Source organism: Lactuca saligna, chromosome 1, assembly GCF_052625555.1.
Source record: "Lactuca saligna cultivar CGN05327 chromosome 1, ASM5262555v1, whole genome shotgun sequence".
Classification (NCBI taxonomy): domain Eukaryota; kingdom Viridiplantae; phylum Streptophyta; class Magnoliopsida; order Asterales; family Asteraceae; genus Lactuca; species Lactuca saligna.
The window spans coordinates 28,944,968-28,960,400 of record NC_136417.1 but is presented as its reverse complement, the minus strand read 5'-3'; the positions used below and the strand labels follow the sequence as shown (position 1 = coordinate 28,960,400).

Here is a 15,433-nt window from a genome sequence, read left to right as displayed (position 1 = left end):
CTAACCTTTAATTGACCATCTATCTGTTTCAATTACTATTTTTTTTTTCAATTTACAATTAGAATGTTTGTATCATATATAATTTTTTTTTTGCTCTACACAACAAATAATGTTCTTTTTCATAGTATACAGTCATTCTAAAACATAAATTATTATATATATGACAAAAAAATCATCTACATTTAACTTTCAAAATTAATTAAATGCTATCGATTAATTAAAATTAAATAATTTAATCATAATCAATCAGCTTCATACCACACATTTAAATATCCCGACAAATTGCACAAAGAATAAATCAAAATAACCCTACTTTGTCTCTCGACGTATACAATTCCAAAGGATTGTATATGCATATTTTTTGATATTATTTTATGTAAATTAAATATTAAACTTTATTTGATAATTATTAATATCTTTAGCAATGGATTTTGTTTAAAGTAAAGGAAAATTTAAATGCAAAAGGAGGGAACAACTTTACATAAGTAGCAAGTGAAGTGTAATTAAATTTATTTATCTATTACATTTATTTATTTTTAATCTTTGAAGCAGGTTACTTAGATGATGCATTGATGCTTTAAATTTTACACTTCCTAAGTTCCTAGTTCCTTTCCTTTTATAAATTTACATTTTCACCCCTTCATTCTCATCTCCTCAAAAACCTCCCTAACTTCCTTTCAGCTTTGTCCTCCAGTCTTCTTCAAACGCAATTCCTATCCCTAGTTTCCTACCCTCTTTTCTCTATTTCTCTCTGCAAACATTCACACGTTTATCGCAATGGAGGAACCGAATTTCTTCATGGGGGATTACTTCGGCGCCGGAGAATACTCCTTTGGACATCAGAAAACCACCGACATGATCAACAATAACAACAATCAGTTCATAATCGATGACCTACTCGTCGATTTTCCTAACCATGGCGATGTTGTTTTGAATGATGCGTTTTTTGACAATGTGATTGGGAATTCAGCTGATTCATCGACGGTGACAGCTGTCGATAGTTGTAACTCCTCAGTTTCCGGTAGTGAAGCTCCGTTTTCCGGTAATCTGAGCTCTCGAAGCTTTTCTGAGTCGAAATTCTCCGGTGATGAACTTTGTTTACCGGTAATTACGACTGGATCACGTCATGAAACTTGTTTTAATATTCGATTTAGTTGATTTTGGTAGATAATTGTGAATTTTGAATTGAATTGTTAATTTGTTATCCAGTATGATGACTTGGCGGAATTAGAATGGCTTTCGAGTTTCACAAAGGAATCATTCCCAACCGATGACTTTCAAAATCTGCAAATCGTCTCCACCGAGAACATAAATCCGGCCACCGACACATCGTCGTCTGCTTTCTCGCCTGAATTCCGACGGATACCAGTGGTCGGAAACAGAGTAAACTCGCAGATATTTAAGAGAGACGTTTTCGTCCCGGGTAAAACTCGCAGCAAACTCTCACGAGCACCTCCCTGTGATTGGACCTCACGGATCATCCACTTGAAGCAGTTATCATCTTCAAACACGGAGATCAGATTGCAGAAAATGTTGCCGACGAAGAGACGTCAACGTGAGATTCCTGAAAGTTCGATCACGAGATGCCTGCATTGCGGTTCCGACAAGACGCCGCAGTGGCGGACGGGACCGATGGGACCCAAGACACTCTGCAACGCATGTGGAGTCCGTTTCAAATCAGGTCGGTTGGTACCGGAATACCGACCCGCTGCCAGCCCGACGTATGTGTCGGCAAAGCACTCCAATTCACACCGGAAAGTAATGGAGATCCGACGTCAAAAGGAGCTCCGAAATGCAGAACATCAGTTCATCAATCGGAGCCCCATTTCAATCGAATCCAACGGTGTCGATGATTGCTTGATTTATCGTCAAAGTGGGTCCAGTTTTATGCACATGATATAGTACGGAAAAGAGCATTAAATTAGCGTGAAGCAGTTTACTAAAAAAACAATTTAGCATTAAAATTAGAGACCCATCTAAGAAGGATTAAAAACAAGTCGGTAATAATTTTTCATTAATGTAATCAAATTATTTCTTGCATTTTGTAAAAGTTTTAAGACATTTGTTACTTATAGTCTACAACCGATTTTATTGCAACAGTTAAAGACATGCCAAATATCAACAAGAGCAGACTTTATGGTGTGAAAAAAATAAAAAACTAAATATTGTAATGTTTACATTAAAAAGCAGCTATCATATTATATCCCAAAAGACTATTGCACGCCACTATTATCCTTATAAAGCCTACTATAAAAAAGTTTGCAGTGTAATACTGATACTTCTTATTATTGTAGTTTATACTTTATACTACAAGTTACGGACGTTTTTGACAAATATAAATCTGAATGCAATGGCAAAGGTTTTTAGTTCACGATGTAAGTACATAATATGGCATTTTTTTTTTTTTTAATTATTTCATTGAACCATTAATTTCCTTTTCATTTGAGGATTAGTATTTTAATTTAGGAAAAATAAAATAAAACTAGCTTACAAACAAAGTAAAGGGAAAATGATAATCAAGCAAATGGTGCATCTTTTCATAAAATATATGGTCTGCAAACTTAAAGGGCCAGCGTACCCTCATTGACCCACTGCTCGGACCTTTCTAATCATTTTGTTCAAGATCAAATCTCGATCATTATTACTTGCATAATCTTAAAGTCTCCCAAATCATAATGTAATTAGTTAATAACAATGAACACCAATGTGAGGCTAGTTTATTTGACAGAGGCTTTGTTTTTTGAGTTGGATGTCTTGAGTTTTAATTCGATCACTTTTACTTCTAAATTTCTTTTAAGAGCAATTTTTTTTTATGTTGTTTCTGTTTACTTCCCAGTTTTTAGTTTATAAACAAATCCCTTATTTTGTTATTTGTTTATTATGTTGGACAAGTTTGACTTATGCAAAAAGATATAGACCATTACTTCGTGTCCATGAGGATCAACATGACTTATCTTATACTACTCTTTTGTGCAAGAAATAATTATTATTTTGTACCCTATTTATTTGTTGGGCCCAACACCCCCAACGTTATGTAGAAGTTCTTGTTAGGATTATTAGGGCCTTGTTGGAAAGCAATAACAATGGTGAAGGAAATACCGAAAATACTAAATGTAGGCTTTTTGTGATATATGCATTCACCTAGAGTAATTTTTATCACATGTAAGTGAGAAATGTTATTTATAAAGTAACTTTAATTTTATTTTATAGTTTTGTTATGCGCCACTCATGATATGGAATAACAACATACTTGGTGTGGTGTTTCTTTCTCAGTCAGAAAACCACGATCTTTTTCCTCACCGTACCTTTCTGTCTTAGAATTAATAACAACATACTTGTTCTTTTACTGATAATAAGAATGTACCTAGAATTCCTTACACATAAAAGTAATATTCTTACATTTATTTAAATATATAGATGATAGATTTTACACGTTCTTTTACGTAAATTGCTTATACCAAGGTTGTCAAGATCGGGATCCTACCTAGGATCGTTTTTGGGTTTGTAAAATCGGAATCGTAAGATCGGGATCGAGATCCTAAGATCCCACAAAATAGAATATAATTTTAATTTATAATATTAATCATAAAAAAATATTTCAAACAATAATTTTTCGTTCAAAAGTTATAAAAACTTTAAAATATTAGTCATAAGTCACAATAAAAATGATAAATGGTAGATTGGTAAAGGGTAAAAGACATAAAATGGTAAAAAAAATTCATTTGAAAAAAAAAATTAAAGGAAGGTAGGATCGGATCGGATCTCGATCCTACGATTCTACCCAAAATACGATCATTTTACGATCCGGATCGTTTTTCATACATAGGATCGTAGGATCGTACGATCCTACGATCAGGATTGCGATTTTGACAACCATGGCTTATACGTTACATTTGCATAAATGATGATTAGTTGCATAAATTGATAATTATTTTGTATTTAGTAACACACATAATAAACCAGATCATTGTACCAGTCTAATTTAGTATTGATTGTTATACTAATTGTTGATTATAACTACCCGTTTCAACATTGTTTTATTACTATGATTTTATAGCTAAACCTTAAAAAAAAAAAAAAAAAGTTCAGATGTTACAAGATATTAGAACTTTATACTGTATTAAGTCAACCGAATAAGAGTTTATAAAAGATAACATGCACACACATTGTTTTATTATGTGGTGGTATGTTTAGCTTTTCTGGAATTCAATTGTTTTTGCTCTTTATCTTTAAAAAAGAAGGGTCTGTGGGATAATATGGTTATTTAATCCTTTTTGTGAATTAGTAATAAATATAGGAAGAAAAAAATTAGTTGGGTAGGATGGTTGTATAAGCCTAGTTGTTTTGATCCCAGTCTTATGTGTTTTTGTGAACCGTTTTGGTTGTTTTGTTTTCGTTAGCTCGTTGCTAACGGGTTCTTAACAAAATTATTGCCGTTCTAAAAAACATGGACACACATTGACAAACATGTGGTTATATAACTTATTTGTGCGATTTCCTATTTGAGTTTACAGATTTAAAGATAAATAAACAAGAAATAATAAATATCCAAAATAAGAAGTGAAACCCTACATGACCATGCCTTGGTGTTCATGTTTCGGGATCTTGGCATGTTACCAATATTCTTTATTTCACTACTCCCCCATCACTTTGACTTCATTCTCTTCTTCTCATCTTTTGGAATATATAAATCGAGGTATGGGAATACCGATACTTGTCACAAATTTAGATAGGTTTACACATTCAAAACTTATTTATAATCAAATATATCTAAATGTTCTTATTCATTTCATTATTAACATTTAGGAGCAGTGGTGGAGCAAGAAATTTAGAAATTTTGATACGGAGATATAAATATTGTTAACATTCAAGATGTAAATGCATATATATATATATATATATATATATATATATATATATATATATATATATATATATATATATATATATATATATATATATATATATACTAGCCGTTACCCGCGCACAGCGGCGGGGACAAATAGCTTCTTTCAACGATATTTTTTTAAAGAAAAATGTTATGTTCCAAAAGAAAGTTCACGTCGTGGGTGAGAGGAAGGGCGATAGTCGTGATAGTGGTTGGTTGAAGGCGGAAGGAGGCAGAGCGGTTGTGGTGGTGGTGGTTATACTGTCTTGGTTACTGGTTAGGGTTCTTCGAGAGAGTGTGCGTATATTTCTTACTTTGAAGGGATTACGAAGATAGATATTATGAGATGGCTTGTTACCAATGTGAGAGAAGAGATCCTCTATACATTGTTGACATTGACCTTTTCAAATGGCTGAAGTGTTGAGATTGACGGGTTCAATTTGCAAATTAATTCTTCTATTAACTTGATACGAGATTTTTAGGGGATAAAGGATAAGGTTAAAATTTTAATATTATTATATTATAAATGAGTTGTACTTTAAGCTTAATAATTTGGACGTCTTAAAAAAATAATATTATTATATTCAATCTATTTATAGAAATAGTTAGATTTCTTTTATAAGTAGTAAAGATATATATATATATATATATATATATATATATATATATATATATATATATATATATATATATATATATATATATATATATATATATATATATATATATAGTCAAGATCAAATAAGAAGGAAATTTTTGGAAGGAAGGTAAGAAATTTTTTATATGCATATTTTCTTAGCAAAAAATGAAATGAATCATTAGATGATTCAAAAGTAAGATTATTCACAAGAAAAAATTCCGGAAAAAACACCTTCATAATTCATTTTTAGGTAAATCAAGAAAAAAATTCACTTTTATGATAATTTTAGTGAATATCAAGAAAATCATCATAAAAATGAATTATTGAAATATTTTTTGGTGAATCATGTTATTATTGATTTATTTAGTGATTCATTTGTTTTTTTCGCCAAAAAAATAAGTCGAAAAAAAATTTCTTACCTTCATATCAAAAAAATTTCTTACCGGATATATATATATATCCTAAAAAGCATTTACAAGATTTTGGTGAATTTTAAGAGGTACAAGATCAAATGCAAGTTGTACGATGAATTTATGCATCGAATCTTATTTAGTCAAATGATAACTAATGTGAATAGGTCAAAATGAGACTTATTCCAATCCGTTCCTTGAAAATCAGATCATATCCTGTCAACTGTTGAAAATTTTAAATAAACTTTAACCAAACCGAAGCCAAGTGAATCGGTCATCCTATATCTTAAAGCCAATTGAATAGGTCAAACTCTAAATATGATTTATATTTGCATCCACTTTCTCAGTTCGATCACAAAGAGATTCCATTCACCACCCGGTCTCCATCGCTTGTTGCTACCGGAAAAAAAAACATCTTCAAGTTCATTTCATCTTTTTGTGCTTCCGAGAAACCACTCATCACCACCATCGGATCATTTTCCATCCACATCGGTCTGGAACGGTAAGAGAAAAAAAAGCTACGCTTTCTTCATCTAGGTTTATTGTGAGTTCTGTTTTCTATGTAGGTGGAAACAACCCACTCTGATGCTTCTATCCGTTTCTCTCTAAATGCCATCAGACACCACCGCCTATACTTACCGCTGCCTATTGCTTCTTTCACCATCCAACCAATGAGGTATTTTTAAAAGAATCATAATTTCCCATCAGTTAGATACTTAACCTTTTGTAGAACCCTAATTGTTTTTTTTGTTGATCTGTAGGGGATTTGAGTCCCCATGGATGTTTATCTCGAAGAACCACCATCATTATCTCCTCCATTGGCCACCCACACGCCCTGGAGATCGATGCCACCAAATACCACTGGTTCTTCTTTAGCCGTTTATAATTGTTCTTTATCTCTAAGGTTTTAAAAGAGGTGTTCAAATCTGGATGAAGATAAACAAGAAGATGAAACATTTAAATCCTAAATGATTCTAAGGTTCAGTTTTTCATCAAACATCTCTGATATATGATGTTTCAATTACATAATCATATTGAGAAGTAAGATGGAGCTTTTTAGTGGGAGCGACGATTAAGATTTTCGGTTGAGGCTGGAGGAGAAATAGAGAGAGGTATGTTTATAAACTCAAACCTCCCAATCTTCATCATCTTATAGATTATTTTCGTAGAATTTAATTTTGTGTGATATAGGTTTTGATTTGTGTAACACCGTAAATTTCAAAACAAAATTTTCAATTTTCTTATAAAACATAATTCGATTAATATTCATCAAACAACCATATTAATTATCCAATATAGGTTAATACAAAATCCCAAGATCACAATGTAAAAACTCCGAGTGTGTGTGTGTACGGATCAAGCCGGCGCTTTCCCGCGGTCGTCACTAGTACCTGAAACAATAACATTAAACACTGTAAGCACAAGGCTTAGTGAGTTCCCCAAAATACCACATATAACACATATTAGCCACTCGAGGCTATAACTCTGTGGGTCCGTGCACCCAAACTCTGTGAACCCTCAGGTTCTAGCTCTGATAAACAAGCACTACATAAATCACATAGAAATAATGCAGTACAACACATAACATACATAGCGTACAAATACTCTATCACATAACTCTGGTTACCTACTCAAGGTAATATAGTATAGTGAGAAGACTCACCTCGCGTATCTCGGTATCTCACGAATCCTGGAAATCCCTCGTGCTCGATCCTCCGAGCTCTAATCCTCCTATAACATTATATGTTTCTAATTAACACTTTATATCTCTAAGGTTGACTATCCATAAGAAGTCAATCACAGGTCAACTCTGGTCAACGGTCAACGGTCAACTCTGACTGGACTCGGCGAGTACCATTCCGACTCGGCGAGTCTAGACGTTTTCACCAACCCTCTGAAATCCCATTACTACACGTCGAGTATTCCCCCCTTTACTCGACGAGTTTCACCTGAATGAATCGCGGGGCCACCCCGACTCAACTCGCCGAGTTTCAAGGACAACTCGGCGAGTCCAAGTTTGACTTAGTCCACTCGTCATCCCTCTCCAACTCACCCTGACTCACTGAGTCTACCCATGACTCGATTGGACCACTCGCTGAGCAGTCCCAAGGCAATCTTCAAGCTACTCGCCGAGTCGGATGAACAGACTCGGCGAGTCCATGCCATGCAACCACTCCAACTCGCTTCTAAGGTCATATCTGCTTCCAAAAACTATAGATCTGGCCTCCCTCGACTGATTCATCACGTAAAGCTCCTATCTTGGTGCTCATAATACACCCTATAGCTCATAAATGGAGTTTTTGACCTAAGGCATGAGGATCCCAATCCAAAGCCTCCATTGATTCTCAAAAAGCTTGGGTAAAGGGACACTCTGGACCTCTAAGGGTCCAGATCTATGGTTCCAACCTCATAAGGGACCAAGAGGACACTAAATCTTGCCATAAAAGGGTTCAACAAACCCTAAATCTAGATAAACAACAACAAACAAGAAGGTAACTCGGATTTATTACCACAAAAGTGATGCTCTGGACTCCAAACCCACAGAAGTGGCTCCTCTTGCTTTCCCTTGGCTAGCTCTTCTCCTTCCTTGCAACAATGGCACCTCCAAGGTCAATAATGGCCTCCCACTTAGCTCCAAATGCTCACACTCGATTAGGGTTTCACTCAAGGGGCTGGTGAGCATAAATGACGGCCATTAGGCCCTTTAAATAAGTCTCAAACCCGAGAAATTAGGGTTTCATTACACAGCACTGACTCGCCGAGTCCAGGCGCGATCCCGCGTCCAGATCCGCATCCCTACTCGGCGAGTCTGAGCTCCAACTCGCCGAGTCCCCCCACAAATCAACAAAATATAATAAACAAGATACCTGATAAAATCCGGCTGTTACAATTTGGTTTCTTTGATTATGTTTCAAGGAAATTTTCAATTCCCTTGCTTATTTGTACTTATTTTTTTCTAATGGATAAAGAATGTATGACAACTGTTTGTGGAAATGCCCCAGTGAAACTAATATATGATTTTTCTTTTTTGCTATGAATTATGTTTTGCATATGTACGAATTGCATATCAATAACGTATGATATTACTTAAATTCCATTTTTCATCTTCATGGAGTTATCTATTTTGAACATTCTTGCTTTAAAGCCTGAAAATGATAGTAGTTTTGTTTTTCTTCCAATATTTATGCTTTTGGTGTAATGTTGAGTGATGTGAGAGAGTTGAGAAGGGAAATGAAAAGTAAAGATGTTGGTAAGGAACCTAAGTTTAGTTGAATTCAGTATACATCTTATACTTTACCTTTTTACTGGTTTTCTATATCTTGAACATGCCAATTCAAATGATCCTACATTGTGATTAAAGAATTAGACAGCTTACCTAGGTTATTGTCTAATCGTTTTGTATATGATCTTTACTTGCAGGCTAAGAGCATTGTAATACAAGTTCCAATATGGTAATCTCATTTTTTTAATTCAAGTTTACAAGTTCTTTTAATCATGATCATGTTAAGTTTATGAGTAATTGTGCTTAGTATGATTGTTGGTTGTAATAATTTCATTTACATGGTGTGAGATTCGAAGATACCTCAAGAAAAGCGATTGGGTTAGCTGCATGACCTCACTCTCCGCATTATCATTCATTGTTTTGTTACACATTCTGGTCAGAAGAGTATTTTAAACATTTTTCTGAAAAGTTATTTATCTTAATTATTTTATACATTTTTTTTAATGAGATTTAAATATAATAAGATAGGTTATATAATATTTTTTCAATTGCTCATAATGGGAAATAACCTGAAATAAATATATTTAAGTTAATGATAGTCGCTGTAGCATTTTCAGAAGTTTGCAAATTCAAGAATGGCCTTCAGGTGTTAAGGGTTCTCAAAGAGAGCACTGGTTAGTCCTTTTCTCTAACTCTATCATAAAGTAATTAAAGAGTAATCGTTTTTACTTTATTGTTTAAGCTTGGAAAGTTCATTTAATTGTTGCTGACAGCACATGCTGGTGCTGCTTATTGCCTGGTAAATCTACCATTTTCAACTTTTAAATCAGTTTTAGCTGTGAAAAGTTTATAATATATTACTATCTGAGCAGGTTGTTTTGACCGAAAATGGATTTTGACATGGTCATTGAATATGAATATGGGGAGATACATAAATAATGGAAATGAATTTGAATAAGCCTATGTTGATACTAGAAATGACAGTGAGAGAAGAGTAACAATGGCAGTTACAGTATACTGCCACCCGTGTTACTTCATCTCTCTCTCACACACACACACACTCTTTCTTTCTCTCTCTCTCATACGTACACACTATTTCTTAGTTTTATTGTAACATTTTTTATTTCTCAGATCTGCTTGTCCTGTTGTGGGGAAGGGAAGTAAAATGGGATTAAGAGGGTTTTATCATGGTTCCGATTTTTTTTTTTTTTGAATTGCAATTTTCAGTCTTGACTTCATTAAGTTTTCTTCTGATTCTATATATTTTTTAAAATTTGAATTTTTCGAAGTTGTTTACTTAGCAAAAAGTTTTGATTTGACACAAGGAGGGATCATAGTAGTGTTAATTGGTTTGTTGTTGTGAATTTGTGATGCTGACATATTCTTGTGAACCTATTTCTTGAAAATCATTTCAGTTTTAACCTTAAAATTATATTTTTGCAGGCCTGGTCATTGGCATGTTCACAAAAGGTTAAATATGGAAAAATAATAAACTTGTAATCATTGCTACTGGTTTGACACCTTTGTCCCCAAGGGGGTTAAAGTTGATTTTAAGTGCTTGATTCTTCATACATTTTCAGTGTTGTTGTAACTCTAATATTTGATATTTGTGGTTGAAGTTTCTTAAAGAACTTGGAGGAAACCGATGGAAGAAAATGATGTTATGTGATATTGGAATGCTAACCCTACCATGAAGGAAAAAAATAAGATTACGATTTCTATTTTCTATTTTCTAAAGGTCCTCATGGTTCCGCCACTGCCTATCATTGCAAAATAATCGAAAAAAGGAAAAAAAAATAAGATTACGATTTCTATTTTCTAAAGGTCCTCACCATGAATAACTAAATTGCCCGGTTGTATTCATTTGGTTGAACTAAAATCTATATCTTTGTACTGTTTAAAAAAAGATACTATATATGTTTGTTTGTCTTTTGTTTTTGTTTTGGTTTTTGATGTTGCAAATGTGATTCTTATGTAGGTTCTTACAAACTCTCACGCACCTCCTCTTATGTTGATGGTAAAACATCCGGGTAAGCTTCAATTTTGATGGTATATTTATATTTTCAGTTCCTTTGTATGTTCATTCATAGTGTCATATATTACATGATTTTAAACTTAACTTGATCACAATGTAACAAAAATAATTACCTTAAAATGTAATTATGTTGCTATTGTTTGCATTTTTAATTTGTCTCCATGAATTTTTACATCCTGGTATGTATTTAGCTCTATAAACTTTATACAAATAATCATTTTTTTCCCTTTATACCAATAATCATTTTCTTTCATCTGGGGCAAATTCCATTCTCATATAATTGTAAAAAAGGTTAGGGACACTATTGTCATTTGCTGAAAATACAGTCTTAAATGAGAAAATATGATTATGGGTTTATGTGTATCAACACAAGATTGTTAGCCTCCCAAAAGCATTCTTATAAATGTAAGCAATAATACACCTTCCAAAGTACATCTTTTTCTTCAACTTTGTGTTTATTTTTTTATGAATGGAAATATATGTGCTCTATTTTTGAATTTTCACTATTCTTTATGGATGAAGCTATAATTTTTATCTGGGTCGACGTAACATTATAAAATTCATTTCATGTGGAAAGTTGACTTATGTGATGCTTTTGTATTTTTGGTGCTAAGTTTAGTCAACGTTGAGTTTATTCACCTACATGAAATGTTTTGTTCTCTTTGGAAGTTTGTGAATAAAAATCATTTTCTATTTTAGTTTTTTTTTTTCATAAGCATAGAGTTTATTTTTAATATAATATCAAGTACTCGATTAAACGGGGAAAGATTGTTCTAACGGAACCACAAAAATTTTGATTTTTAATGTAAGTTAACCATACATATTATTATACGACCAAACTTTGTTAGGAAAATCAGAATCAAATACGCCCAAAAAAACCCCAATCCATGCGAAGCATCGGTCTCTTTTCTAGTTAATAATAATATAAAACTTTAAGTTTTTTGAAAATAAAGCTTATCGTTTTTGTACTTTTAAAATAATATCTATTCGATATTAAGAAATATTTAGATAATAGATTTTTTTTAGTTTCCATGTTCTTACGAATTTTTTCGGATGCTATGAAACATCAAAATATTCTTTTTGGTACATCACCTTGTAACGTTCATGTATTTGCTAGCGTCTAAGCTACAATTAAGGCTTCTCAAAATCTGATACTCGTAGCTCTAGATGTTGGATTTTGATATAGAAATTTGTGTGGCACATGAATACCGATATTTTAACCTACAAACTATAGTATATTAGTACTCTATATACCAAAGCACCAAAGAAATTTTAGTCGGTATTTAGTGTTGCATTTCTTTCTTTGAGGTCGAATGTTTAAATCCCATCATAAACATGTATGAAATTATGTATTAAAAGTAGTAGAAATATACTTCTCTTAGATATCTCTAGTTATCTTTTATTCCTAAAAAAAGTTCTACTAAAATAACCTACGAATCTAATTTTTTTAGTGAATCAAATTTTCTTTGATCAAACAAGTTAGAAAAAAAAAATCAGGTCTAGTTTAACGGGCTTTCCTGTTGCAGCCCAGCCCATGACTATATTGTCTCGTGTAAAGAGAGTATATTGCCCCAATGGCCAATATTCATAAATCTTCTTTATTTCTTAAAAAAAAAAAAAAAAACTTTAATATATATCTTACTATCTTATAAAAGAAATCTTACTATTTTTATATATAAATTTAATATAATAATAATATATATTTTAAGACGTTCAAGTCTTTATGTTTAAAGTACAAACAGTTATAAATAAAATAATATTAAATTTGATTTTATACAAAATACTTAACACTAATTACAATTACTTAATGTATAAGTACCTTCTCTCTAACTTTTAACTCGGCTCTTTTAATCATCCATGACCGAGTCTATGTTAAATCCTAAGATCTATGCAAATATATCTCGATTCGTTGTTCCCCATCACCATAAACAACCCACATCCATGTATTGCTCCACCGCCTACCCCTACCCCCGTAAGTACCTTCTCTCTAGCTTTTCCTCTTGTGTCCCTCACCATTATCGTCTAGCAGTGTAGCGTCATCCACTCTCTAGACTCACAACACTTGTTGTCTCCACCGTTTCTTTTCCTTCGCACCAATTTTCCGGCGATGAACCCCACCGTGATCCATCTCTGCCTCTCTTTCTACCTAAACTTACTATCCAACCCCGTCACCGCTCATCTTCAAGGACAACATAATTGTCGCTGTCCCCACATCTGCCACCATCCGGTGGCTAAGCGCCGACGACCACGCTGCTCGGACTCTGACATCGTTTGCGTGACTCATCCCACCGACCCTAAAAATCCCCTTTTCTTATATGCTAATCACATTAAGGTAAATCGCAATATATGCTTTTTTTGTGTTAATTAGTCCTTATCAATATGTATAACCATTTCTTGAATTTTGTAGTCCCATCACTTCCTTGCTCAAAGGAGTCTTGATCCCAGTCGTTCTTCCCTCACCACCTGAGCCATGCTCCTCTTCTCTACTATCTCTTTATCTCGCTCTCTCACACATTTTTTCTTTTAGATCATAGATCAAAAGTTTGGTTTTTTTTGTTCTTAACTAGATTATGATTGCTTATGCAAGTCAAATGAATCAAAAAGATTATTAGAGGAACTAATTGGATGACAAATTGCGTATGTATTTATATGTATGACAAATTAGTTATCTGAATTTGAGTTCTTTTTCCAACACTGTGATCTTAAATAGATAGCTCTACTTGTTGATTCTAAGTTTTTTGAGTTTTGAGAGGTTTACTAAAATGATTGTAGTTCTTTTGGATTATGATCCATCTAATAAAGATGCAATTACAGTTTCTATTCTTGAGTTTGTCTTGAAAAGTAAATTGGTTGTAAAGTGCACGCTATGCCCAATATGTGCTTATCATTAATTGTTTTTTTTGTTCTTATTATTTTTGTTGGAGCAATACGATTTTACTACAGAGTAAATCCCTTTTAGATCCTCTACAACCTTCACTCACCCTCAAAATGCCATATACGGATCTGGATATCAGAAAGAATGACGTTCTGTGAATTTTCATAGCACCATCTCCCTTAATCTTCATTCTTCATTGTTTAAACATGCAAGGAATGGAATTTCCTTTTCTATTGTTCGAAGGCATGTTCAGGTTTGTGAATTTCACCCCTTCACTTTAATCTTCTTTCATGTAAGACTTAGTTTTGTGTAAGATACATAGAATATTTAATAATTTATCCATTTGGTGCTTTGTGCTCTTTATTTTTTAGGATGATTATGCTTCTTGGTCTTCTAAGATGTAGATAAATCGCTTTGTTGAAAGCACTTTCAGGAACCTAAACAAATCTCTCAAGATTTTGAACTTCGTGTAAGAATTTAATAGCATTGATTTTTTCCCCAACAAACTCCCATGTATTGTTATTTCTTAATTAATATGCATTTTCATTTCAGGGAAAAACGTGGGTCTTCTTTCACTAACAAGGACTCACATATATTTGAATTTTTAATGGTCAAAATCCTTATTTAGATATCATTGATTCTAGATATACCTTGTATGCATGTTTGGATTTTAGCGAGTATTGGTGTAAGGAAGAGCCAAATACATGGATTCCATTTTCTTATTAGGTTCTTAAACCTTTTTTCCACATAATGGATTGGTGAGGTCTGGTGTAAAAGGAAGAGCTAAATACATGGTTTCTATTTATAGGTTTGTTCTGTTGTGCATAAGCTTTGCATTTCTTACTTTTTGTTTGTTTATTTTAAAGTCATGTATTCCAATATAGTGAAAAGTCGTCTATTTGGTTTTGATTCTAGAGTATTACTATTTTTCAAGTTATGTATCATAGATACAGCCTGTCTGATTGAAAGAATAAGAGGACTTTCTTGTGTTTTTCTAGATATCATCTCTCTACAACAAGGTAGATCTTTCCTATGTTTTAACTTAAACGGGTCAAAAATATGTGCAAACAAGGTGTTTGTGAATATGTTGTACACTATTGAAGGGTTTTGTCGATTTTTTTTTTCTTTTTTGAAGATCTAATTATGAAGAAGGGCGGATTTGAGAAGATGATTTTGAAGAGGTATTCCTTTTTTCAAATTTTTTTGTATAGCCAATTGGATTTCCAATATTTGTTTAGTCAATTCGGTCAAAAGGAGGGATTAGATTGAATGTTTCTCTTATTATGCAAAACCTCATTTTAATGGTAATGGGCCAAAACCTTTTGAAATCTATTGGATTATCTTATCTACCGATTCAAAACA

The 15,433-nt window shown here is 33.0% G+C and overlaps 1 protein-coding gene across 1 annotated transcript; it reads left to right on the top strand.

Moving 5' to 3' along the window:
* The first annotated feature begins 625 nt into the window (after positions 1-625).
* LOC145030346 (GATA transcription factor 12-like) lies at positions 626-2,097 on the top strand. Its single transcript, XM_078978727.1, has 2 exons — positions 626-1,104; positions 1,210-2,097. Exons 1-2 carry the CDS (start codon positions 778-780, stop codon positions 1,900-1,902), a joined length of 1,020 nt encoding a protein of 339 aa, XP_078834853.1. The 5' UTR covers positions 626-777; the 3' UTR covers positions 1,903-2,097.
* Positions 2,098-15,433: the final 13,336 nt, after the last annotated feature.